The 23,107-nt window shown below is 56.2% G+C and overlaps 1 protein-coding gene across 9 annotated transcripts in view; it reads right to left on the bottom strand.

Moving 5' to 3' along the window:
* Positions 1 to 23,107, bottom strand: part of COL27A1 (collagen type XXVII alpha 1 chain) — a 144,543-nt gene that overhangs the window by 98,124 nt on the left and 23,312 nt on the right. For 8 of the 9 annotated variants that reach the window (XR_006890740.1, XR_006890724.1, XR_006890723.1 and 5 more), the window contains exons 5-10: positions 21,588 to 21,641; positions 12,217 to 12,270; positions 10,680 to 10,733; positions 1,566 to 1,610; positions 908 to 961; positions 420 to 464 (exon numbers count right to left, since the gene is read on the bottom strand). Coding sequence is in view for 6 of the 9 variants with exons in the window: in XM_046676692.1 (XP_046532648.1) it covers positions 420 to 464; positions 908 to 961; positions 1,566 to 1,610; positions 10,680 to 10,733; positions 12,217 to 12,270; positions 21,588 to 21,641 (306 nt within the window). In the remaining 3 variants the exon portion in view is untranslated. The remainder of the gene's footprint in view (positions 1 to 419; positions 465 to 907; positions 962 to 1,565; positions 1,611 to 10,679; positions 10,734 to 12,216; positions 12,271 to 21,587; positions 21,642 to 23,107) is intronic. The other variant, XM_046676698.1, reaches the window with a different exon arrangement.

Genomic DNA, 23,107 nt, shown 5'->3' with positions numbered 1-23,107 from the left:
GAAGCCCTCCACAAAGGGTGGTCCCTCAGCCCTCAGTCGGGAGCAGGAGAGAGGCCTCCGAAGATTCCAAGGACAGACAAAGTGGCCCCAGCTTTGGTTCCCAGCCCTTGGGATGTGCTGGGGGCACAGCAAGAAAATGCCTGACTGTAGCAGCCAGACCGTGGCCAAGCCCCCACAGAACCTCTGTGGCCCAGTCTGCCCAGCCGTGGGGACCAAGATGGCTTACCTGGCTCAGGGTCCCCCATCACCGGGCCCTCTGCTCTCCTGGGAGCATGCCGGTGGGAGCGCCTCGACTCTAGCCCCCCCGAGAGACCACAGGGGGAGGCCTTCCAGCCCTGACCTCCCATCAGGCCCACTGGAGGGACAGGCAATGCCCATCTAGGGCCCCACCTGTGTGGCACTTGCCAAGGCCCACTTACCCGGCTGCCTTTGGGGCCGGGGTCTCCTACAGGTCCAGGTAACCCCTGAAACATACAAGACAGAGGGGCGAGGACATATGGAGGCGTTCTACCTGCTGCCAACAACCCAGGGCAAGTCCTGGCTCCTTTGGGCCTCAGTTTCCCCCTTTGCAGAATAGGAGTGGGGTTTTCAAACTGAGCCCCCAGGTACCCCAGGGTCCCAAGAAGATGGCCCAGAGAGGAACCCCCAGTGGGAGGAGCCTCTGGAGCCCCACCCCCACAGTATGGGCAGTCCTCTTTCTTCTGCTCTTACTGAGCATCCTCGCCCCACTGGCTTCAAAGAGAGGGTTCCTTGGTCCCGCCCCCTGAACAGCCCTTTCTTCAGGGCTCCCCCCATCGGCGGGCGCAGCTCCTTGGCCCCAGCCCACTGCCTCACTCTACCCGGGGGTCACCCGTGGCCATCTCCGCACCACCATGGCCACAGAGCTTCCAGAAGCCATATACTGCACCTGCCTGCCAGGGTAACCTTTGGCCCCTGGGCTGCCCTCAGGTCCCGGCTGCCCCTGCAAAGGAATTGGAAAAAAACATGAGGAAGGGAGAGGGCCAGCTCAGCTCCAGTCTGGGGGGTGCTGGGGGACCAGGGCTCACAATGGACAAAGAGCAGGGCAGGAATGTGAGATGCCACGGGAGGAAGGGGAAGCCACCGGGCCCGCTGGGCCCCCCAGCCCGCCCCTCTGTGAAACCGGTAAGACCAGCTCGGAGGGACAAAACCCGCCATGCTCACAGCCCAGGAATAAGACCGCACTGAGCAGGCTGGCTGGCTCTCCCACGCTGGCAGTGGCTGCTGTTTGACTTGGGCTGGGGCAGCCAAAATTCCTGCAAACCTCGTGGCGGCGTGTATAATATCCCCTAACATCGCCCGGAACAGGCCAGCTATTCATGCCTCGAACCGGAGGGGAGCGGCTCATGCCAACGCCAGGCCGGCGTGGACTCCAGCTCTCTCGGACAGATGTGGCTGGGGGAGGAGGGGGGGCCAGCAGGATGGGAGGCAGCACGGCCTGGCTCTGGGGCTGGCTCATGGAGTGGGGCCCGGGGAGGAGGCCGGGGCCGGGCAGGGGCTGCAGCGAGGGAAGGCGAGCAGGGCAGGGCTGAGGCGGCGGCCCTCACCTGTTCTCCGGGGTGCCCCGCCGGTCCAGGATAGCCCTTGTGTCCCTGTGGGGGGGAAGACACCGCATCAGGCTGGGAAGACGCATCTGGGCGTGCGGCTGGCAGAGGCCCAGGCTCCCTGGCCGCCTTTTGAGCGCTGCCTGTACCGCGGCACGGATGCAAGGCTGGTTTGGCAGATGCTCGCCCAAGGGAGATGAGTACAGCACAGTTAGCAAGCTCCTCTGGGCTCTCCTCTGCCAGCAGCAGAGAGCAGAAGACCTCAGGGGGTTGTTGACTCCGCGGGCAGGTTTGTGAGCTGAATTAGGATACAGCAACTGTGACAGAGCGACACTGTGTCCCAACCGTTCCTTCCAAACCCAGAGCAAGGGGGACACCCTCAGAAGCAAGGGTAGAGGGATTCCTCAGTGGATGGGTGGAGCGATCGGGACCTTACGGTGTGGGATGCGCTCAACCACCATGTGATGCTCGGATCTTCTGCCAGGACCTGCCCCTTCTCATAAAGCCCCCCTCGGAAAAGATCTCCCCAATACTGACCAAGGATATTAGCCAAACAGCGGTCGCCCTTCCTCCCACTGGTCCCAGTAACTATGCCAGGGGGAAGAGGTCATGCGAATGCCTGACTGAGCAGCACTCCGGCAGCATCCCAGCACCAGCCTTGACCCTCCGGCCCCTGGCCCGACTCCCATGGTCCAAGGCGAGGTCTCCAGGTCAAGAGAACCAAAATGATACTCGCTTTTCGGTGGCGCTGGGGACGACCACCTGAGCCGCTTCATGAGTTAGGAGCTCTCGGAAGGGAAAGCCCAGACTTGAAGCTTCTGCCAGCTTGGGGCTGTTGTGAAATCGGGTCGAGCAGGGGCTTTCCACTTCAGAAAGGCGGCCGCACCGATTTCCACTAGACCCTGCAGACAGGGAGCCCTGGGCTTGGTTCAGACAGTCTCGGACTTGCTGTGCGACTCTGGCTGGGTTACTGCCCTTCTCTGGACCTCAGATGAAGGGGTTGGAACTCTGAGTCCCCTTCAGCTGTGGGGTCTGAGAACTCGAGTGCAAAGTCTCCCCCAGAGGGTGATAAACAAGACTCTGTATCTCACACACACACACACACACACACACACACACACACACACAGAGTGCCTGTAGACCCCTTGTACGCACTGCCGCTTACCCCACATGACCTCCTCTGGTCCTTACAACAGCCAGACGAGGTGGGGAGGCCGGGAGCAGGGGTTATTATTTCCATTTTACAGAGGAGAAAACTGAGTCTGAAGCCACGTGCCCCATGTCCCCTTGCTAAGGAGCAGGAGGCTGACACTCACCGCCGGTCCTTGCGACACCTGAGGCCACATCCGGAGCCCTGCAGGCGTCCCGGGCACGCACGGCTCAGGCACAGACACGAACACACACAGGTGTGCACACTCGGCACCCCGCACACGCCCGGAAGCGGGACTCTGAGTCACAAACAGCAGAGGCGGCTGGATCCAAGAGGTCGGGGAGTTTACAAGCATTTCCCCTGCACCAGCTCATGCCTGCCTCCAGGCTGCTCAGTGATAGAGCCGCATCTCAGGCCAGTACCCACGGGACGGAGGGAACACGGCTGGTGGGATCCTTCTAGCTGAGGCATGTGCTCTGTTCCCCAGCGGGCAAACTGAGGCACAGGCCACCGCCAGCAGCCAGCATGCAGGGTGGTTAAGAGCTCTGATTTCAGATTGATCTGGATTCCTAGCCTGCTTCACTGCCAGCTGGCTGTGTGACCTGAGGCCTCTGACGTCACCTCTCTGAACCTCGGTTTCCTCTTTTGTAAAGTGGGGATATAAGGTTTGGTGAGTGGATAGCATGTCATAATGCGTGTAAAGCATCTAGCACAGTTGACTTCAAGGGCCCTGTAAAGACCAGCTGCTCTTATCATTTCGATCTTCATATTTCACTCATTCATTCAACAAACATTTACCGAACTTGTATGTGCCAGCACCGTGTAGGCATGAGATGAAGGAGCAGACAACATCTTTGCCTTAATGGAGTTCCCAGTCCCATTAAGGAGCTATGAAAACAAATAAATATAAAAGATCATGTCTGGGGGACGCAGAAATGGAGAGGTGCTCTTTTCACGGTTGTAGAGTTTCAGTTTTACAAGATGAAAAAGTTCTGGAGAACCATGCCCTTCAATGTGGTTAAGATGGTAAATTTTATGTTATGTGGGTTTTCTTACCATAATTAGAGATAAAATTTTTAAGAAGGAGAGAGTGTGTGGTAGTGACCAGCGCTATGAAGAAAAGCAAGCAGCGTTTGAGGACAGGGAATGGCAGTGTTGGGAGGGGTGGCGACCGCAGGGGAACAGGCAGAGAGGCCACTCTGCGGAGAGGAATGAGGTGAGGGAGCTGGACGGAGGGCTGGCTCTCTGGGGAAAGGCATTCGGAGCAGAGAGAACAGCAGGTGCAAAGGCCCTGAGGCAAGCATGCTCTGGGTGGGGGAGGGGGTGTTCAAGGGGGAACAAAGCCCATGCGATTGGAGCAGAAGGAGTGAGGGGTGAGGGTAGAGGGGTGGGGTGGTCAGATAGAGGGATGGGAACCACAGGAGGGCTTCGAGCAGGGACGGGCCACAATATGACGTGTATAATCACTGTTATTAACCTTTCTCTGCTTGGAGAGGCAGATGAGGGAGAACAAGTCTAGGTTTTTCCCATGAAGAGCTGAATCAAGCCTTGAGCTCTAGGCTGTGTGACTCAGCCCAGGAGATTGCCCTCTCTGAGCCTCACTCTGCCATCCTCTGCCTGCCTCAAGGGGTTGGTGAAAGAGCCAATGTGATAACGGGGCAAGGATGCCAAGAGAACAGTGAATGGGCACCAGGGAGGCCCTGAGCATCACCTGCGCCTGTGGCTTCCTCTGCAGCCACAAAGGAACCTGCTGGAAATGAAAGCTTCAGCAGAGAAGTGTTGCCAGGGAAGTCCCAGGAGGAGGTTTCAAATTCACCCTTTACTCAGGATGCAGCCAAAAGGAAACGAATGATCATCAGGGACACAGACAGTGGCCTGCCCTGTGCCCAGCCTGGCACTACAGCCCTAAATATATCAGTTCATCAAATCCTTGCCATCGCCCCTTGGAGGGAGGAATTACCATGCACACTTGCCAGATGAGGAAACTGAGGCTCTGAGAGGTAAAGAGACTTCCCTGAGGGCACACAGCTGCCCAGGGGCAGTGCCCAGTTGTGACTCCAATCCCTGTATCCTTAGCCACCAAATCATGGAATGAGACATACTTACTGTGGCCCAAGGCGAGTCTAGAAGAGCCACAGGGCCAGCCAGGGAATGACCCCCTTACGGACCCACCTTCCCAGATCACTGCGGCATTACGGGGGCAGCGGACAGTCACAGGATTTTGCAGGACCTGAGCTGGAAGGGGCTGAAGCCATCAGTTCAACAACCTCCTTTCTCACTGGACAGACTAAGAAACTCAGCCTCAGAGACAGGAAGGCACGTGCCCAGAGTTACTTAGCAAGTTCTGGCCAAGCCCAGACTGTTCCCCAGGACTCTGGACACGCTGGGCTGTGCACTGTCCAGAAGGCCACGATTCCTAGGTCTTTCCCAATCCGCGGCCCCTGAAGGGCCTTGAACACTGCCACGAGCACTTGTTTCTCCTGGCTGGCCATGAGCAGCACAGACTAAGGACAGCCAAGCATGGGGCGGGGGCGGGGGGGGGGGGGGCGTGGGGTCAGGTTTGTGTGCTCCCTGGAAGTACCCTAAGAGTGTTTACCAAGCCAGGGCCAGCCAAATAGCTTCAAATGACAGAGCCCCAGGACCCAGAAGCATCTAAACCATCATCTTCCCCAGGGCCCCAGCAATTACGGGGCGGGCACTGACCGCAAGGTGGACCCGCGGTCAGCAATTTCTCCGTGTGAGCAGTGCCTGACTAGTACGAGGGGAGAGCAGATGCTTTGGGGAGCCCCGGGGACCACAGAATCCGCAAGGGACCTCTGGCTGCCCAGCAGGCGGGTCTCCACAGGACGGTGTTTATAATAGAACTCCGTCTATATTTTGGTTTGGGAGCCAGATTAATCATTGCTTACAATGCTCAAGGAGAAACCAGACATCACCTCACTGGGGCTGTAGACAGTCTCCCGTCGGCGGGGACGCTATTTGGGCTTTGGGTAAAGGGGGCGAGGTGGGGGCGGGGGGGTCCTGTCTCTGCCCGGGGGTCCTGGGGACCCGACGCGTGCCTGGACCTCAGCTGTTCAACCCTGGCTCCACCCCAGCCTGTATGAGGCCCCGGCTCCTCTTGCAGTAAAATGGAACTCGCCATCCTTGCTGAGCGCTCTAGACGGCTTCCCACTCAACTTCCTGCCACCCTGGCTGCCTGCAGGCCACACCAGGCAGTCGGCAGGACCGAGAGCCCCATTTAACAGACAGGATCCACGAGGAAGGAACACACACCAACAGAATGGCTCCTTGCATGATACTGGCAGAGTCCCTGCTCGTCTCTGGACGTCGGTTTCCCCAGCTGACCTCTCAGAGCATCCTGCTGGCTCAGAAAGTAAAGGATGCTGAAATTTCTTGTGTGGCTTATTCAAAAGTACAGTCCATCACGCCCCAGCCGGGCATCTGATGTCCAGCTCTGCTCAGTGGGTACTGGAGACGAGTCGGGCAGGAAGGGACAATTTCTCTATGGCTCCTTCATTCATCCAGTTGTTCATTCATTCAACAATGGCTTCCTGAGCCTCAGAGAGGAGCCAGCCTCTGTGTCCGGCACTGAGAATACCCCAGAGAACAAAGCGAACTCAGTCCCCATCTTCTAGAAGGGGACGTGGGCATTAAACGCTTATGAAGCGGAACAAAGGAGAAGTACTGATGCTCCCCCAGGACATTCCCAGGTGATCCCCTCCCCTTTCCCATTGTGGTACAGCCTCCCACACTTCCCACAGACAGCAGCCAACTCAGGCGGCTTAGGGAGGGCTGGTGGGTAGGGTGAGGGCTGCAGGAGGGAGCCAGGAGGAAGTTTCAACTTGGGTACCAATTTCATTCCATTAGTCCTGTTTACCTGGGGCAACGTGTTAAGAAAGATTCAGAGGCCATTCAGAGGCTTGGCAAGAAAGATCCCTTAGAGATGTCTACCACAGGCCGGGGAGGGGGATGTGGAACAGAGCAGATGCACGCGTCCAGGACTGTGCTAAGCCCCGCTTGAGGAAACAAAGATGGACAGGTCCTCCGTGCGCTCGCTCCATTCTGACAAACGTGCCAAGGACATCAGCAGAGTTGCCTGCCAGCCAGAAACCGCAGAGTCCCAAAGAGACTGAGAAGATGGGCTGGCGTGAGAAGAAGAGAGGTGTGACTTCTGCTCGGAGGCGCTGGGGAGGCGCTCTCAGAGGAGATGGCATTTGAGAACAGAATCAAGAGACAGCTAGGTGAAGATGCATGGGGAGGAGCGAGCATGTCGGGGGATCGGCCAGCACAGGGAGGCAGCAACGCCCGGGGCAGACAGGGATGGTCGGAGGGAGGGTTTCCACACTGCAGAGTTTCTCAGCCTCAGCACCGCTGACCCTGGGGGCCGGATAAGTCTCTGCTGTGGCAGCGCGGTTGTCCTGTGCATCGTAGCTATTTACCAGCATCTCTGGCTTCTACTGTTAGAAGCTATTAGCAAGCCCCTCCCAGTCTGATGAGCAAAAATGTCTCCAGACATTGCTAAATGGTTCCTGGGGGGCAAAATCACAGCCAGTTGAGAAGCCCTGCTCTAGAAGAGAGAAGGCAAGAAGGTCAGACCAGGGACAGCATTGGACTCTGCCCTCCAAGGCGCAAATAGGGTTCTGGTAGCCTTTTTGGCTAGTGGAGGGCAGTTAACTGGTAATTAAGCAAGATGACTGATGGGCCTTCTCCATGATCATCATAATCATTCATTCACTCAACAAACATGTATGCAGTGCCTACCGCGTGCCAGCCTCATGCTGGGTGCTGAGGATGCAATCCTTCATTTAATGCTTCCACGGCTCCATGAAGCCACTGAGGCTCAGTGAGGTGGGGCCACTTGCCTGAGCTCACACAGCAGGAGAGGGACAGAGCGGGATTCCATCCAGGTCTGTCCCACCCGGTGTGTGTGCCTGCCCAGCCCTGGGGAAGTTTCTCAGCAAAGCCCCTTAGAGAGCCCGGGAGGCAGAGAAACAAACCCTCTCGTGGGCGGAGCCTCCTTTGACTATGGGCCCGCTCTTATTTAAGAAGCTGTTTTAATCAGCGTTGTGGAGATAGACGAGGCCCGAGGGTCAGAGACTGGGTTCAAATCCACTTAGTGACCCCAGAAGGCATTTCCACGAAGCCAGTGGCTCCCAGTCTTGGCTGCACGTGAGAATCTTGTGCCTGGGTCCCATTCAGACCAACCGAATCAGAAGCCTTGTGGCGCGGCCCGAGCTCTCCAGCTGGTGCTAACGCCCGGTGGGGCTGGGAACCAGTGCCATAGACTGCACTCTCCACGAGGCCCCAGGCCATCTCGTTTGCATTAACACCAGCGTCGGCACAGGGCCTGGTATATAGGGACATACTTGCAGAATGACTGGAAGAATGAACGAATGAATGAGTGAATGAAAGAGACTTACCGGACCTCAGTTTGCTCAGCTGTAAAATGGGCACAATACTGCCTAACTCTTGGAGGCTATTGTGAGCAAACCACGTGACGAGCGACAGTAACCCTTTCTGCCACCTCTAATTTGCCACACTAGGCAATATGGGAGCCTTCCAACCAAACCCCCTTTAGCTGCCTAATTTTCCCCACTGCCCTCTCGTCTTCTCACACACGTTAGATCTGTCCTGCCTTTACTGTCTCTCCCCCAACAAGAACGCACGCTCTAAGGGGTAGGGACTTTCGTCTATTTATTCGACTCACTGGCTTGCACAGTGGCTGGCACGCCACAGGCATGCAGTCAATTCTGTCAAATAAATGAATGGACAGGATTATTGGTGTCGCTCTGAGGTGACACCAAAATTCAACGTGTTGGTGCAGAGGACAGAGGATGCTGGCCTCACCTCTCACCCACTGATGTTCCTTCTCCCCTCAGGCCCCCTATATGAGATGATGCAAAAAGCCACTCAACAGGACCCAGCGCAAAGTGGCCACTGTTGTCACCAAAGATGCTTGTGGGAGGAGAGACCGCTTACAAGCAGTGACGATCTCAGCCCTGGCTGCCCACCGCATTTGTCCTCCTCCCTGACCCCCCACAACTGGTCAGGGGGCCCTGCCTTGGGACCTGAGCTCCCCCATGTGCCATCCCCCACCCTCTGGGAGCAGGTGACACGGGCCAGCCACAGACCAACTCCTCCATGTTCGCCTCGGCTGGGGCCTGAGGGACTCGGTGTAAATGGCTTTGCCAAATCGCTCTCCTACCGCACAGAGATTCTTCTTGGACTTAGAAAGGATGCCTCTCCCGCTCAGGTGAGCTGGCTCCTCTCGGCTGGGCGCTCTCGGCCTCCCTGGACATCTGCCGAGAGCAGCAAGCCCTGCAGCCCCAGGCGGGAGCCAGGCCAGGCTGTTTTTCCGTCTCCCGCCACCCCCGCTAGACTCCCACCCCCAAGCAGAGTGAGACCACCCCCAGCGGCTTTACGAGCCGGGCCCTGGAAGGAGACTTTTCCACTCACACCTCATCCGTCAGAAAGTGCTGGAGCCCAGAGGGGAAGTGAGTGGGGAGAGGGAGTCCCCCTGTGTTCTCGGAGCCAAAAATCACCGTTTCCCCAGCTCGCGGACAGCCACGCTCCCCCGTCTGGGCCGGACGGCTTCAGATTCATGGCGTGGCCGGTTCTGACCGTGCAGGGTGGAGGAGAAGGGGAGAGGGGGACGGGATGCTCCAAGTCCTTCCGAGCCACAGAGACCCTCAGAGCAAGGACAGGATGGAGCCAGGAGACCCCACAGCCGTCCAGATGGAAACCAGATGGCCCAGAGAGAGGGCAGCTGTGGTCACAGCTGGGAGCCAGGGTGGAAGCTTAAGAGATGGCCCTAGGCCGAAGGATCTACTGGAAAACCCATCAGCAATGGGCGATTTTCCTGCAAAACGTGGTTGCCCCTTGGCCTGCGCTGTCCTCCTCTGTGTCCTGAACACCTCCTACGCCCAGGCCCTGTGCTAGGCTCAGGAGGGAGAGCGACAGGTTTGCACACCCTGGTCGGTGAGGCTGGTCTTGGGGCCAAAAATAACTATGCTAAGAAGGGCTAAGGGTCCTTGGCAGGGCGGAGGCTCCCGGCCTGAAGGCTGGGGTTCTGGAGGGCTTCCTAGAGTTGGCACAACTAGAGTTGAGTCTGAAGGATGGGAGACCCTTGGCTGGGAAGCTGGAGAGGGATCCCAGGGCGGTGTGAGCCAGAGAGCCAGCATCTAGGCAAACGGCAGACTTTCCCCCAAAGGCCTTCAGAGACATCACTCCATGAGCATAGTGAAGCAGGGGTGGGAGCAGGGTGGCAGGACGACAGCACCGGATGTGCAGAGAACTCATCACTTGATGGAGCACGCCCCTTCCCCTGCAGCATACCAGGAAGGGGCGAATATCAGACTCAGAGAAGTTGCTGTCTTGCCCAAGGCCACGCAGCTAAGAAGTGGTGGAGCACGGTAGGACCCGTGTCTCAGCTTCTCTGCTCCAGGCCTTGCTCCAGGCTTACAGCCCCAGGCTGTGCAGGATCAGGGAGGGAGGGAGGTTATGTCTCCATCCCAGGTAGGAGGAGCCTGAGGCTCAGAGAGGGAACGCGCAGACCCAAGGCCGCTCAGCTGGTGGGAGGTGGAGCCGAACCAATTCGGGGCCCTCCTTGCTCTGACAATGCTCCTTCCACCACCATACAGATTCCCCAGGAGGGCCTGCCCGGGAGGAGCCGGGCCCCAGAGGAAGGACAGCAAACCAGTGCCACTTCTTGTCATGCCTCATTAAGGGGGGGGGGGGGGGCGGGGGGGGGGGGGGGACCTACTCCAAGCCAAGGTGACTCCTGCCCCCAGGCCAGCACAGACACTCAGAAACCTCTCTCCCCTCCCCTCCATGATCCCCACGCCCCGAGGGAGCTGGGGGGGCCGGGGAGAGGCGGGCGGGCAGGTGGGCAGCACACAGCTCCTGCCCGAAGACGCCGTTGGCTAGAAGCCCACTGGGCAGGGCAAAGCATTGCAACCGAGGCGTACCTTTCGTCCAAGAGGTCCTGGATTCCCCGAGAGCCCAGGTAAGCCCATGTCGCCCTAAAAAACACAGACAAGGTGGTGAGGTGGGGGCAGGGGACAGAGACTCATTCAGCTGAAAGTGTGACCTCGCACGGCCAGTTGTTTACAAAGAGGATTCACAGAGACCTCAGAGGAGGCTCAGGGGTCTCCCAGGGGGGCAGCTGAGCGGGTGGGGGACCCAACATCCCCCCTCTCAAGCTAGTCACTCTATTTGACGTATTTGATAGGTGGGACTTCCGCAGGAGGTACCATGCGGGGAATGGATTCTCTTCCTAAAACCAGGTTTGAAAACCACTGCCTCAGGGGACATGCGACTCCTTGGTCCCACTCCCACCAGCTCCCTCTCTGCATTCCTGAGACATCGTCCCTTCTGCCCACTCCTCAGCCTTGCTGGGCATGGCGGTCACCCAGGAGGGGGGATTTCTGCCACCACCATGGGACCCATGATTAGACAACCCAGGAGCAAGAGAGAAGCTAGGGCCCCTGGACTCGGTTAGACCTGAGCACAAATCCTGCTGTGCACCTGACCAGCTGTGTGGCCTCCAGCAAGCCACGCCCCTCTGGGGCCTCTGTTTTCTCATCTGCAAACTGGGCCCCTCTGCCCTGGCTTATAAGGTTCTGATAAGGAGTACATGGGAGTGTAGGTGGCAGAATTGTTTGCTGAATGAGAAAACCTATCAGGGAGGATGTGAAGGAATGAGCCACCCGTATCTAGGGGAAATCAAGGGAGCTGACACTTCTGTGTGCCCAAGCACAGGAGGCTGGGTTGAGAGGCAGCATTGGGCCTGTCAGGAGGGCTCTTCCATTGTGTCCAGAAGGAAGCCAAACGGACTGGAGCATTCCTTCCAGGATACAGATGTTGGGAACGCTGGGGGACCTTATTTGGAGTTCTGGGTTCCCCTGTTCCCACATGACCTGCACTCCCTCCAGGCCCCTTGCTTAGTTTCTGGGGTGGATGCTTCAGAGACGGATGAAGTCCTTTGGCCGGAGTATTCTCTCTTCCATAGGAGAACCTTCTGGTCTCAGAGCCCTTCAGAGTCCGGAGGCCCTGAAGCTCCAGCTCATTCCCTCCCCACCTCCCGGAAATCCACAGACCCATCTGCTCGAATCAACAACCTCAGAGGGGACTTTGACTGTCTATTGGAAGCTTCCTGAGCACGTGCTACCAAGAAGCTTCTGGATGCCGGGGGTCACCTAGCGGGCCCTGCAGAAAGCTACGCAGAGCGTCAGGCAAAAGACCATTCACCAAAGGTGTGTCCACAGGCAAAATCTTTTATCGGTTGCAACCCTGGAAGAAGGCAGCAGCCGGGCTTTGCATTTGGTGGGAAAGCGGAAGGCCTTTGAGGACACAGCCAACCACACTCCGACCTTTCCAGACTTTCCCTCCGCCCTGCCTCGGTCATGCAGTGGCCTCTGCCAGGAGGGCTCGTCCCAGAGCACAACGGGTTCCCTACTCTCCACTCCCCCGCTTCCCTGAGCACTGGGGTCCCTGGAAACCTACCTTCGCCCCATCGTGGGCCTTTCCTGGTGAGAGCCCGGGGTCCCCTTTCTGTCCCTGTAACAGAAACAGTTCCACTTTGGCTGCGGAGTCGTCTAGAGAGGACATCTCCCCCCACAACACGGCTCTCAGCCCTGTCCCCTGCTTAAACGCCCGCCCCTCTATCCCTCACTCACACAGCTCCCGAGCGGTCTTCCCCAATCCCATTACTCCTCTGCTCTAACACCTTCCATAGCTCCCTACTGATTGCATGACGACAGAGTCCCAACACCTCCTGGGGCATCCCAAGTCGTCCGTCATCTCGTCCCAGCCATCCCGTCGAGACTGCTCTCGTTCCACCAGCCAAACCCACAGATGGGGTCCCTCTGCCCCTTGCCCAGGCCACAGCCCGTTCCTCAGCCACGCCTTGTGCTTTCCTGCTGCCAGGCGTCTGCTCAGGCAGTCACCCCCCAACACCCTAATCATCACAAGCCAGACCATAAATCTTCTTCAAGCTACAGCTGGAATGGACCCTCCCCAACCAACCTGCAGATCTCTGGGCCAGGCACATGGGTGACGGGTCCCTGCAGGTGAGCGGTGCTGGGACTGCCCCTGGGCTGCTTCCCTGGGGCTCTCAGAGAGCTTCCGAGAGACCCGCGCAAGAGGAAGGCCCAATGCTTCCCTATTTTCCAGCAGGATCACCTCACCACTCTAGTTACCGAGGGTCGGTGCAGCGACACCTGCTCGCATCTGTGTACAGCGCTTCCCAGTCTGCAACATCCCCCACCTCACCAGATTCTCAGAACAGCCCGATGAGACGGGCAAGGGAAGTGCTATGATCCCCGTAGCACATTCGGGGAAACTGAGGCTGGGAGAAGGAAAGGGACTCTCTGAGGCCCCAAGACGAGGCAGTGGCGGAGCTAAGACTAGGACCCTGAAGATGTGACTCCCAGATCTGTGTTCTCGGATGTGCTGGCACCCGATGAGTTAGAATAGGCAGGCAACAGAGGAGAAACCAATACGCGGTGGGTCCCTCAGAGACAAGCATCCTTTGTGCCCAGCCTATGGGAGTGTCCCCATCATAGGGCTCCTGGGTCCTGAGAGCACGGGGCTCCGGGAAAGGGCCCACAGAGTTCTCAGCTGTGTCTCTGATGGGGCTGAAGAGGGCCCTGGCCGCAGCTCGCTCCTTTGGCCCAACCTGGACGAATTGCTCAGGGAACGGTCCTTTGGAGAGTCGGGCCACCCTGACGCCACCTTGCAAGGGCCCCTGAGCCCCGTTCCTCGCCCTCACTCCCCTGCTCCCTCCCCGAGCTGGACCCTGAATTCGAAGTTCTGGGGTGAAGCCACGAACTCACACTGGGACCTCAGACAAGTCACGTCACTTCCCTGAGTTTTTGTTTCCTTTAAAATGGGGGCCACAGAATGCACACAGGCACACACGGGCGTGCACCCACATGCACACGGGGGCACGCACATACCTACACACACGCACACAGGCACATGCACGCGCACCTGCCAGCTTCCCAGGCTTCTTGGCGAGGAGCCAGTGAGATAACGGACGTGACACATGGGACCAGCGGTTTGCCCAACTTAAATTCCCGCTCGGTTCTTTTCTTCATCAGAACCCAGACCTTTCAAATCCTGACTCAGTCACTCCCCACAAGAAATCATTGCATCCCAAACTGGACAGAGCCCTAAAGAGGATAGGTGGGTCTTTCACTGCCCACTCGCACCGTGCCCGATACTCTGCTGGGTCCGCTCTATGCAGCAACTCCATTAGTCCTCTTAACACCCACTTGTTGTCACTCAGCACCAAAACCGGAGTTCAGAGAGGCTGAGTCACAGCCTGGGGTGAAACACAGCTAAGAGGCAAGGTCTGACTAGGTCTCTCTGGCCTCAAAGCCCTCGTTTACCAATGGGAAGGCCAGATGCATCTCCGACACTCCCTCCAGCTGCCCTGAGCTGAAGGCCAGCCCCTCCTTGCTAGGACCCCAACTCCCTGGCCACCTGGGCCCCTCCAGGTCACTTCTGCAGAACCCCCCTCTGGGACCCTCTGCCGCCCCCTGCAGCCACCCCTCCGACCCTCTCCCACCCTCAGCAGACCACCAGCCCAGCTCCAGGGCCTTTTATGTCCATGGAACACGGCCAGGCCCAGGGCTACCAAGGATTCCAATGGCCAAGAAAGGACAGCAGCTTCTCCCTACCCGCCCCTGCCCACCTCGGTCTGCAGCCGGTAGAGGAGCTGGGCTTAAAAAGCTTTCGGAGGTGGGCCTTCGTGTATCCTGTCCTGTCATTTTACAAAAGGGGAAACTGAGATCCAAAGAGATGATGGACTTGCTCCTTGCCCAGAGTCCGCATCTGGGGCATTTCAGTTGTTTGTGGGTTTCTCTCTGCATTCGCAGCAGCCAGCACAGTGCTGGAGGGGTAATCCCTGCTTGACAGCAACACCCACAAGGACAGACATTTACTGAACATCTACTACAAGCCAAGGCTTGCCATGCGTACAGGGAACACCACAGCAGGCCGCAGGACAGCGCGTGCCTGCGGAGAACTCTCGCGGGAGAACCAGAGAGACCAGCGAGGAAGACAAACACCTGCATTTCCTGAGCGCCCTTCGAACCCTGGACGCGCAAACCCGTGAGGTAGCAACGACCACGCCCCTCCCTTCACAGATGAGGAAACCAAGGCCCAGAGAGGAGATAAGTTGTCCAAGATGGTACGAGATGTAGATTCAGGCAGTCCAGTTCCAGAGCCCAAACTCTTCACATTTCAATACACTGCAGATGAAAAACTACGGTCCAGCGGGGTACAGAAGGAAGTCGGGGAGAACTTGACCCAGAAGGCAGGGAAAGCCCTGAAGGGGGTTTCAGCTAAGCTTCGGCTGGAGGAAGACCAGGAGGAAGCCAGAGGAAGTGTCGGCCCCCGGGATGCCTGAGGCACCCGGGGGCAGGTGAAGGTGTGACTTCTGGGGTGGAGAAGACTGTAGTCTTCACAGCCAGGCTCCTGCAAATTCCCCAGCAAAAGACAAAAGGAGTATATAAAGTCTAACTAGTCGTTTACACCTTGGTGAGGACGAGAACCTGGTCGCCAGACCTGCTCTCCAGCCAGCGAAGCTGTGTGACCTTGGACAAGCCTGTTTCCCTCTCTGTGTAGGGAACAGCAGACTCCCCCTGGACCAGCTAACAGAGCCTTGCAGAACTAGAAGATGGATGGGAAGGTATGGCCTCCACCATAAATGCTACAAATACAGTGGGAATGGGAACTATGAGCTCCTTTCCTGCAGGTTGGGTTGGGAGGATGGATGAAGGCTACAGAGGGACTGAGACAGAGGAGGAACAAGCCATGAAGGACAGGGAAATTCTGGCCAGGGTCCCCTGTGCAAATAGTCTCTGATCCTGAGCACCCAGCACAGGGCCTGGCCCAGAGGAGGCATCACAAAATATTTCACAAATGAACAAATGAATGAATGGAGTCTCAAAAGAGAATTGTAGGGCTGGGACCAGGTCAGACCTGGTCCCGTTCCAGGAACATCCTCTGACGATTCATTGGGACTCTCACTATCACCACTGCTATTTCACGTGTTTAGAATTTCTAGCCAATGCAACAAGGCAGGAAAAACAAATAGACTACTAACTGCTGAGGAAAAGGAGACAAAAATACACCCTTTTTGCAAACCATATAAGTGCCTGTCTAGAAAATCCAGAACGAACTGAAATACTGTAAGAACCAATAAGATAATTCAGTAAAGAGCATGGTGATAAAATAAACACAAAGCATACAAATACACAAAAGTCAATAGTTCTCTTCAATAGCTGAGAGCCAGCTCGAAAACATAATGGGGAAAAAAGCCCATTCATAACAGCGACAGAGATATAAAATTTCTGAGTATAAATACTAAGAAATGTGCAGGGTTTATGTAATAAAAACTATAAAAGTTTACTAAGAGATGTTTTAAAAGTTCAGCCAAATGGGAAGACATGCCAGAGTTTTAGATAGGAAAACTTAATATGTTAAAGATGTTAATTCTTCACAAATTAATATACACATTTAATACAATTCCAGTAAAAACCCCAAGAGAGTTTTTTTAAAGGAAATTATTAAGATGGGCTTTATAAAGTTCATCTGACAGATTAAATAGCCAGAAATAGTTTTGAAAAGGGGGAAGAGGAAGAAACACAGTATAAAGACAGTAAATGTCATAATAAAAAATAGTATTTTACTAGCATAAAAATATAAAAACAGAGAAATGAAACATATTTGAATGGCCTGAAATAGATCCTGGTCTATCATATAATAATCAGTGGAGGAAAAGTTATTTAATAAATGGTTAAGTTTCGGGGAGAAAATTAAGTCCGAGGCCCTCCTCATATGCACCTCCATGAAGATTAATTCCAGATGGTTTAAGTTTTTAAGAGTACAAATGATATTATGAAATGACCAGGAATATAGTGAATATCTATCTGGTCTTAGGATGGGAATGAAATGTCGAAGTGTAAAATTAAAGAACCATAAATTTTACATATGGTAGCGTGCTCTCCCAACCACGTGACATCCTGAGTTCCTAATAAGTATTAGCTATTACTGTTTGTCAAAAAAGAAAAAAGGATAACACTTCCATTTGTGAAAATCATCAAGAATACTCTTAATAGGCAAACAACAAACTGGAAAATATTTGTAAGGCAGATGAAGCCTAAATAACCTTAATATCTAAACATAAATAACTTCTACAAATCAATAACAAAAGACAACATTCCAACCCAAAAAATTAACAAATTCATAAATGGTGAAGTACAAATGGAAAACAGATGTAAGAAAAACATTCTTCTCATCGATCATCAGTGAAATGACGTGAAAACAATAACGAATTATCTTTTTAAGATCTCTAATGCTAGCGGCAGCATGAATTGGTTCAGTCTTTCTAGGACGCAGTTCACAAAATAACAGCTAAACACTTACACTGCACTTATGTGCAAGGCAGATTTTAAGTTATTCATATAACTGTATGTATGCATTTATGTGTATATTCATATATATATATACACATCTTGATTAACGTATATTGTTTAATCTACAGAAGACGGACGGCCAGAGAGCTGTGGAGCTGAACAGCCTTGTGGCTAAAAGTACGAATTGGAGTCGGGCAGAGGGTTCGAATCTTGTCTTTGCCACTTATTAGAAATGTCACCCTGGGCAAGTTACTTAGCCACTTTGGACCTCGTTTTTCTCATCTGTAAAACGAAGGTAACAAGATCTTTCCTGCAGAGTGCGTAAAGCTCTTGGCTGGTCCCGGGTCCCCAGGCTGCTCAAAGTGCGCTCAGTGTTTATCACTGGCAGGGCCCCTGCAGGATGCATGCATTCTTCTTGATGCTTTCTAGACTCTTCCCCATTTTCCCTAAGGAACATGCCCTACCTCAGTCATCAGAGGAGGGGGAAAGGTAGGCTGAGGCTGAGGCTGTCTCCATCTCCGCTCCCACCAGCTTTGCCAGCAGTCCCCTGGGTCACCGAGCATGCCCCTTCTCGCCTGCGTGGCCTCCCTGGTGCCCAAGGGCCCATAGCAATCCCGGGTAATGCACCTCAAACAAGCAGGCCAGATCAGGGACGGGACGGCCGGCTGCCAAGGGGAGTAGGGCCAGGGGCCTCCTCGCTGGCAAGGCAGCGCTGCTTTTCCGCACAGCTGGAGCCCCACCTGCCTCTGGCCCAGAGCTCCTCACCTGCACCGCAGCCCTGCATCCTGCCCGACTTCACCACGGTCCAGCCTCAGCATCCTCACCAGGGCAGCTCCAGGCCTCCCCGATGGGCCCCCTTCACCCTGCTGGGTACCGACAGGCTCTGCCTCTCCAGCAGCCTAAGTGGCCTTCGCAAACCTCTTCTGATCATGTCACGTCTGCTGAGAACCTTTTCATGTCTTTCTGCCACTCTTTGCATAAAGTCCAAAAGTCTTACCACCACCTGCCAGGCCTCCCACGCCCCCTAGCCTCCTCCTGCCCCTCTGCCTGGTCCACTGCACCTCAGCTCTCAGTTCAGCCTTCCCACCCTCTGGGAATTCCCATTTCATGGGGTTTCCCAGCATCCAGTGCCTCTCACAGGGAGCCCTTATCATGGTGTAATTCTACGTTTATGGGTGTAATTGGCTTGTGTTCAAAAGTATGGGGACATCGTGTCTGTGCCGCGTTGCTGGCCCGGCGTCTTGCACGTGCTCATAGCTGACCCATCCCTGGCACTTGCCTCAGGCCAGCACTGCTCTAAGTGACTCCGTGACTCCTCATGACAACCCAAGGGGACAGCTACTCTCATTCCCCATTTTCCAGATGAGAAAACGGAGGCACAGAAAGTCCAAGTAATGTGCCCACAGTCACAGAACTAGGAGGTGACAGGGCCGGGATGTGAACTCTGGCCCTCTGGCTGCAGAGGCTCTGCTCTTAACCGCGGTGCTTTCCCGCAGCAAGAACCATGAGTCACTGGATACAGGAATCAACCCGATGACTCCATCCTGGGCCACCAAGGTCAGCTAATGCCAGCCTCCCGAGGGTTCTGGCTTCTCAAAGTCCTTGATCTTGACTCCCCATGGGAGGGGGACACCCTCTTGATGGATCTGAGCGTGGGATGTATGAGTCACCAGTACATGGGAAGACCTGGGCTCTGGAGGAGGCAGCGGGGTTGAAGTCTGGCTCCAGCCTGTACCAGCTATGGAGCCCTGACAAGTGTCTTCCGGGAGACAAACCCAAGGATCCAAAATAAAGCCCTGCCATGGCTGGTCACTGCGAGTGAGCCGGGCAAGTCACCTGGGCCCTTTGGGTATCACTCCTCTGCGACCTCAAGAGGGATGAAGTCCCTCGTCTTTGCTGTCTCTGTTTCTGGAGCTTCTTCCACCCACTGGTCTCTCCCATCCTTCAGTCTGGCAGCGGGATCTTTATCCCACAGGCCATAGGCTCCCAAGGGCTCAGTAAATGAGCTGAAGGAGTGACTGCACAGTGACCCATCCAGACTCACGGCAGGTCCTGCCCGTTTGGCTGACTTCTCCATCAACAGCGCATAGTAGATGCTCCATAAAGCTTTGTGGACTGACGGGAGATGAATGGATGGGTGGCCCCAGAGGTGGCTCTGGAAGTCGACACCATGTGAGAGAGGAGGAGCCAGAGAATCCCAGAGCAGGCCAGCCCCACAGTCCCACCAGGTCACCTCCCAGGCCCAAAGGGGATCTGATAAACTGTGAGGACCCTCGCCCTAGAATCTCAGCCATTCCTGCAGACACACAACATTCTCTTCCTATCTCGGCTAAGTCAGGAATTCCATCCTGGGAGAGCCCTTCTTTAACCCTGTCCTGGCCCTGCCACAGGTCAAGGGCAGCCCAGGGCCCACGCCTGGCAGACCCCGGCCTGCCACCCACATGGCCCGTCCTGCGTCCACCTCTGCTCACCCCTTAGGCTCCCAGCCAAGTGTCCAGGCAGAGAGCACGACTTTCTCCCTTGACATTTCATGCAAGCGCTAAGGGGAGAAGCAGACCCCCACTCCAGTGTATTTTCTGGAATCCACCCCCTTATCTGTTATATACAGAAGCAAGCTGGAGTCCTGTCCAGGAGGCCCTGAAGCCATAAGTCCCCAGTCCAGGAGGACCCACTTGCTAGCTACGAGCCTCACTCGTCGCACCTAGAGCTGCTCCTCCAAATGGCAGGAGAAGCAGCTGGTGGGCCCTCCTCCTGCCTCTACGTATCTGTTGGCAGGATGGGAGAGGGCTGCAGGTCAGGCTGGGGCTGCCACGGGCCTGGGGCAGAGGCCCCACAGCGGCGGGCCAGCAGGAACGGGAGGAACCGGCTGCCACAGAAACAGGGGTCAGTCTGGGAGCAAAAGAGAACAGGAAAGACCGGACAGTCCCAGAGCAGGCCAAGAGAGGCACGTTCCTGAACAGACCCGCCACTTCCGAACTGCTGCTGGTCCTCGGGATTTTGACGTGCCCCACGGCCTGGGAGACCCAAGGCCTCTGCGAGTCAGAAATCCCCGAAAGAGCTCCCCTCTCTCTGCCTGACTTGTGGGGGCAGGTCTCACTGTCGTCTCCTAGAGCATCTCTTAATCTGCCTGAGCCTCAGTTTCCCTATCTGGAAATGGGTACAGTATCCACATCTATCTCTGTAGGTCTTTGCAGGGGTCAAATGAGACAAGCTACATAAAGTGCACGCATAGCGCCTAGTGCAGAGTCACGATCCAACACACGGTGGGCACCATCATCGACATTTGACCCGAGAAAACCCAGAGCAGCTCCAGGCAGCTGCTGGCCCCCTGAGGCCTCTGTGCTGCCTTCCGGGGAAGGAGCCCAGCCCAGCCCTGGCCGGAGAGTCACACATCTACAGGTGCTGAGGCTGGTGCTCCTGCAGCTCTGTGCAAGGGCCCTGCGCCAGCAATCTGTGCCAGATCGTCCTATATCCAAGGCTGCCTGCGTATGACTTTTGTCCCAAACTCCCAGACAAGCTGGTGCGCCAGAGGAGCTGTTCCAGGAATGCACCGAGGAGCTCCAGGGCTAGTGTTCCCCGCGTTCATCAGAGCACCAGTCACCCCGGTCTCATCTGAAAGTTAACTGGAGCATTCCAAGCAGGTTCCCCAAGGCGAGTGGCATCTCTGGGCTGGCCACCCCCTAAGGCTCCACCCCCAGCTCAGAGCTCTCCCGAGTTTCAGAAGGTCTGTCCACGAAGCATCTCCACCTGGCTGGGCTACGGGTTCCCAAAGGCAACGTCATCTTATTCCTCCTCCCAGGTTCCTGGGTTCGGTCACCTAGGCTAACACCAGAGAGTCACCGTCTGTCTCCTCTTGTCCATCACTGAGGCCTCTCCATGTCACCTCCACATTGTGGACGCACCCACTTCCCCTCCTCCCACACCCCTAAGCTGCCAGGCTGGCCTCCTCTCTCCCGTGTCACCACCCCTCCCCCGTCTCCCCGCCTCTGCTCGGGTCCCCACGCCAAGTCCATCCTCCACACGGCATCCAGTGCTCTTTCTCAAACAGGATCTTTGCAAGTCTCGCCCCATCTCAAAACCTGACATTTCTCCCCATGGTGCGTCTTACGACCCAGGAAAACTTACCTCCCTCATCAGACCTTCAAGGCCCTTCCCCTTAGCAGTAAATGACCTTTCTTTACTGCCTTCGAGGGCTCTCGGTTCCAGCTGCCCTTCTCCCCGAGTCCCTCCGAATCAGAAGCTAAACTCCCAACTCCTCACTGGGTCTCTCGTCTGGCCCGGGGCCTGCGACTTGGGAGGCGCTCACAGACTGCCTGTGGCCAGGATGTGGATCCCCCACCACAACCCCGAGGCCCTCCCACCAGGAGCCCCCAGGAAGCGCCCCAAACGTGGCCTTAACCCCAGCACCCACTCACGGCCCTATCTCCAGACCCCACAGCAAGTACTCACTTTGGCTCCCGGGGGCCCAGGGAGGCCTGGGTTTCCATAAGGCCCAGGAGGACCCTGAAAGGGAAAAGAGAAAAGGAGGTGAGGGGAAAACAGGAGTCACTCCACTTCCCACCGCGGCGTCTGGCACGTTCCTTCTGTCCGCTGGGCCTCCCCGCGTTCCCAGCCAAGTCCTAGCAGTAAGGCAACTGTGGCCTGCTTTGTGGGAGGACTCCCTGAACGCCAGGCCCCCTGCTGAGCACCTTTCATGAATCACCTCATTCTAGCCTATTAACCCAGGAGGGAGGCGCTACCATGATTCCTATTTTGAAGACAAGGAAGCCGGTACTCAGAGAGGTTTATCATTTTCTTAGGTCACCCAGCCACTAAGGGGCACGGAGAACACTTAAGCTCAGACGTGTGATTCCAGAGCACAAGCTCCCCAAGCCCGTCCGCACTCTCTCCGCCGGCCCCCGTCAGCCCTTCCCAGGCTGGCTTCCTTGGGCTCACAGCACTCTGAGCTCTTGGCTGCCCCGGACCACGCCTGGAACTTTCTTCCCTCATCCCCTCTGCCACGCTGTTCCCATCATCTGGCGTGCCTTTCCCATCCATCCCCTTCAGCAGAAACCCAAGCCATCCTTCAAGGCCTGGCTAAAATGCTACCTCCTCCAAGGAGCCTTCCAGGACTCCTCCTGCTTAACGGAGCCTCTCCACTCTTTCGACTCTGACGGGGCTGTTGTCTGAGCCTTTGGAGTTGAGAGTTCAGTGGAGGGGGCACTTGGCCCCTTCTCAACAAAGGCACATCCCTCTTCTGGCCACGACACGTGGTCAGAGCTCTCTCTTAGATGCTGACAAGCTCCAAGCTTGCAGGGTCCTCCAGGGACCACGAAGCAGCTGGGAAGACCGGGCCCAGAGAGTCAGAGAGTCTTGGCCAAGGTCACGCAGCAGAGTGGTGGCCAAGCGGGGGTCAGGACCCCAGCCTGCTGGCTTCAAGTCCAGGGCTTATTTATGGCCCTGGATTTTTCCAGGCCATATCCAAATCCCCTTTACCACAGCTGGGGCCTGTTATGTCCACTTTCTCCAGCAAGGGGCCTGGACCAGCATCTTGCAGCTAGTAACATAAACGGAGCCCTCAGACTCGGGTGCATCCTAAGGGTCTTTGTCCAGACAGAATCATCTGGGGTATTGGGGGTGGGGAGAGCCACCTCAACGGGTGCCCCCCACCACCCCAGCTTCCAGACACACTGCCCTCATCCCCGGCCCCTCTTGACTCATCTGGCTAACTGTGTATGAACTCGCTTCCTTCCTCCTTCTCCAAGGCCAACTTCCCAGCTGCAGCCTGTCACATTCCGACCCAGGCACCTCCCCCTTCCTCGATGCCTGAACCCAGACCCGCCCCTTCTCCGACCGTGTGGAGACGGAGCAGCATCCAGCAGTTCACTCAGCCTGGGGGATTCATAACAGGGTCCCAGGTGACCCTCCCTCTAAATAATCACCCCTCTGGGCCCCTCCCGATGTTCCAGCACACACCACCTCCTGGCACA

This window comes from Equus quagga, chromosome 1 (assembly GCF_021613505.1).
Source record: "Equus quagga isolate Etosha38 chromosome 1, UCLA_HA_Equagga_1.0, whole genome shotgun sequence".
Taxonomy (NCBI): domain Eukaryota; kingdom Metazoa; phylum Chordata; class Mammalia; order Perissodactyla; family Equidae; genus Equus; species Equus quagga.
The sequence above is the reverse complement of the archived record's forward strand: the minus strand, read 5'-3'. Positions and strand labels throughout refer to the sequence as shown.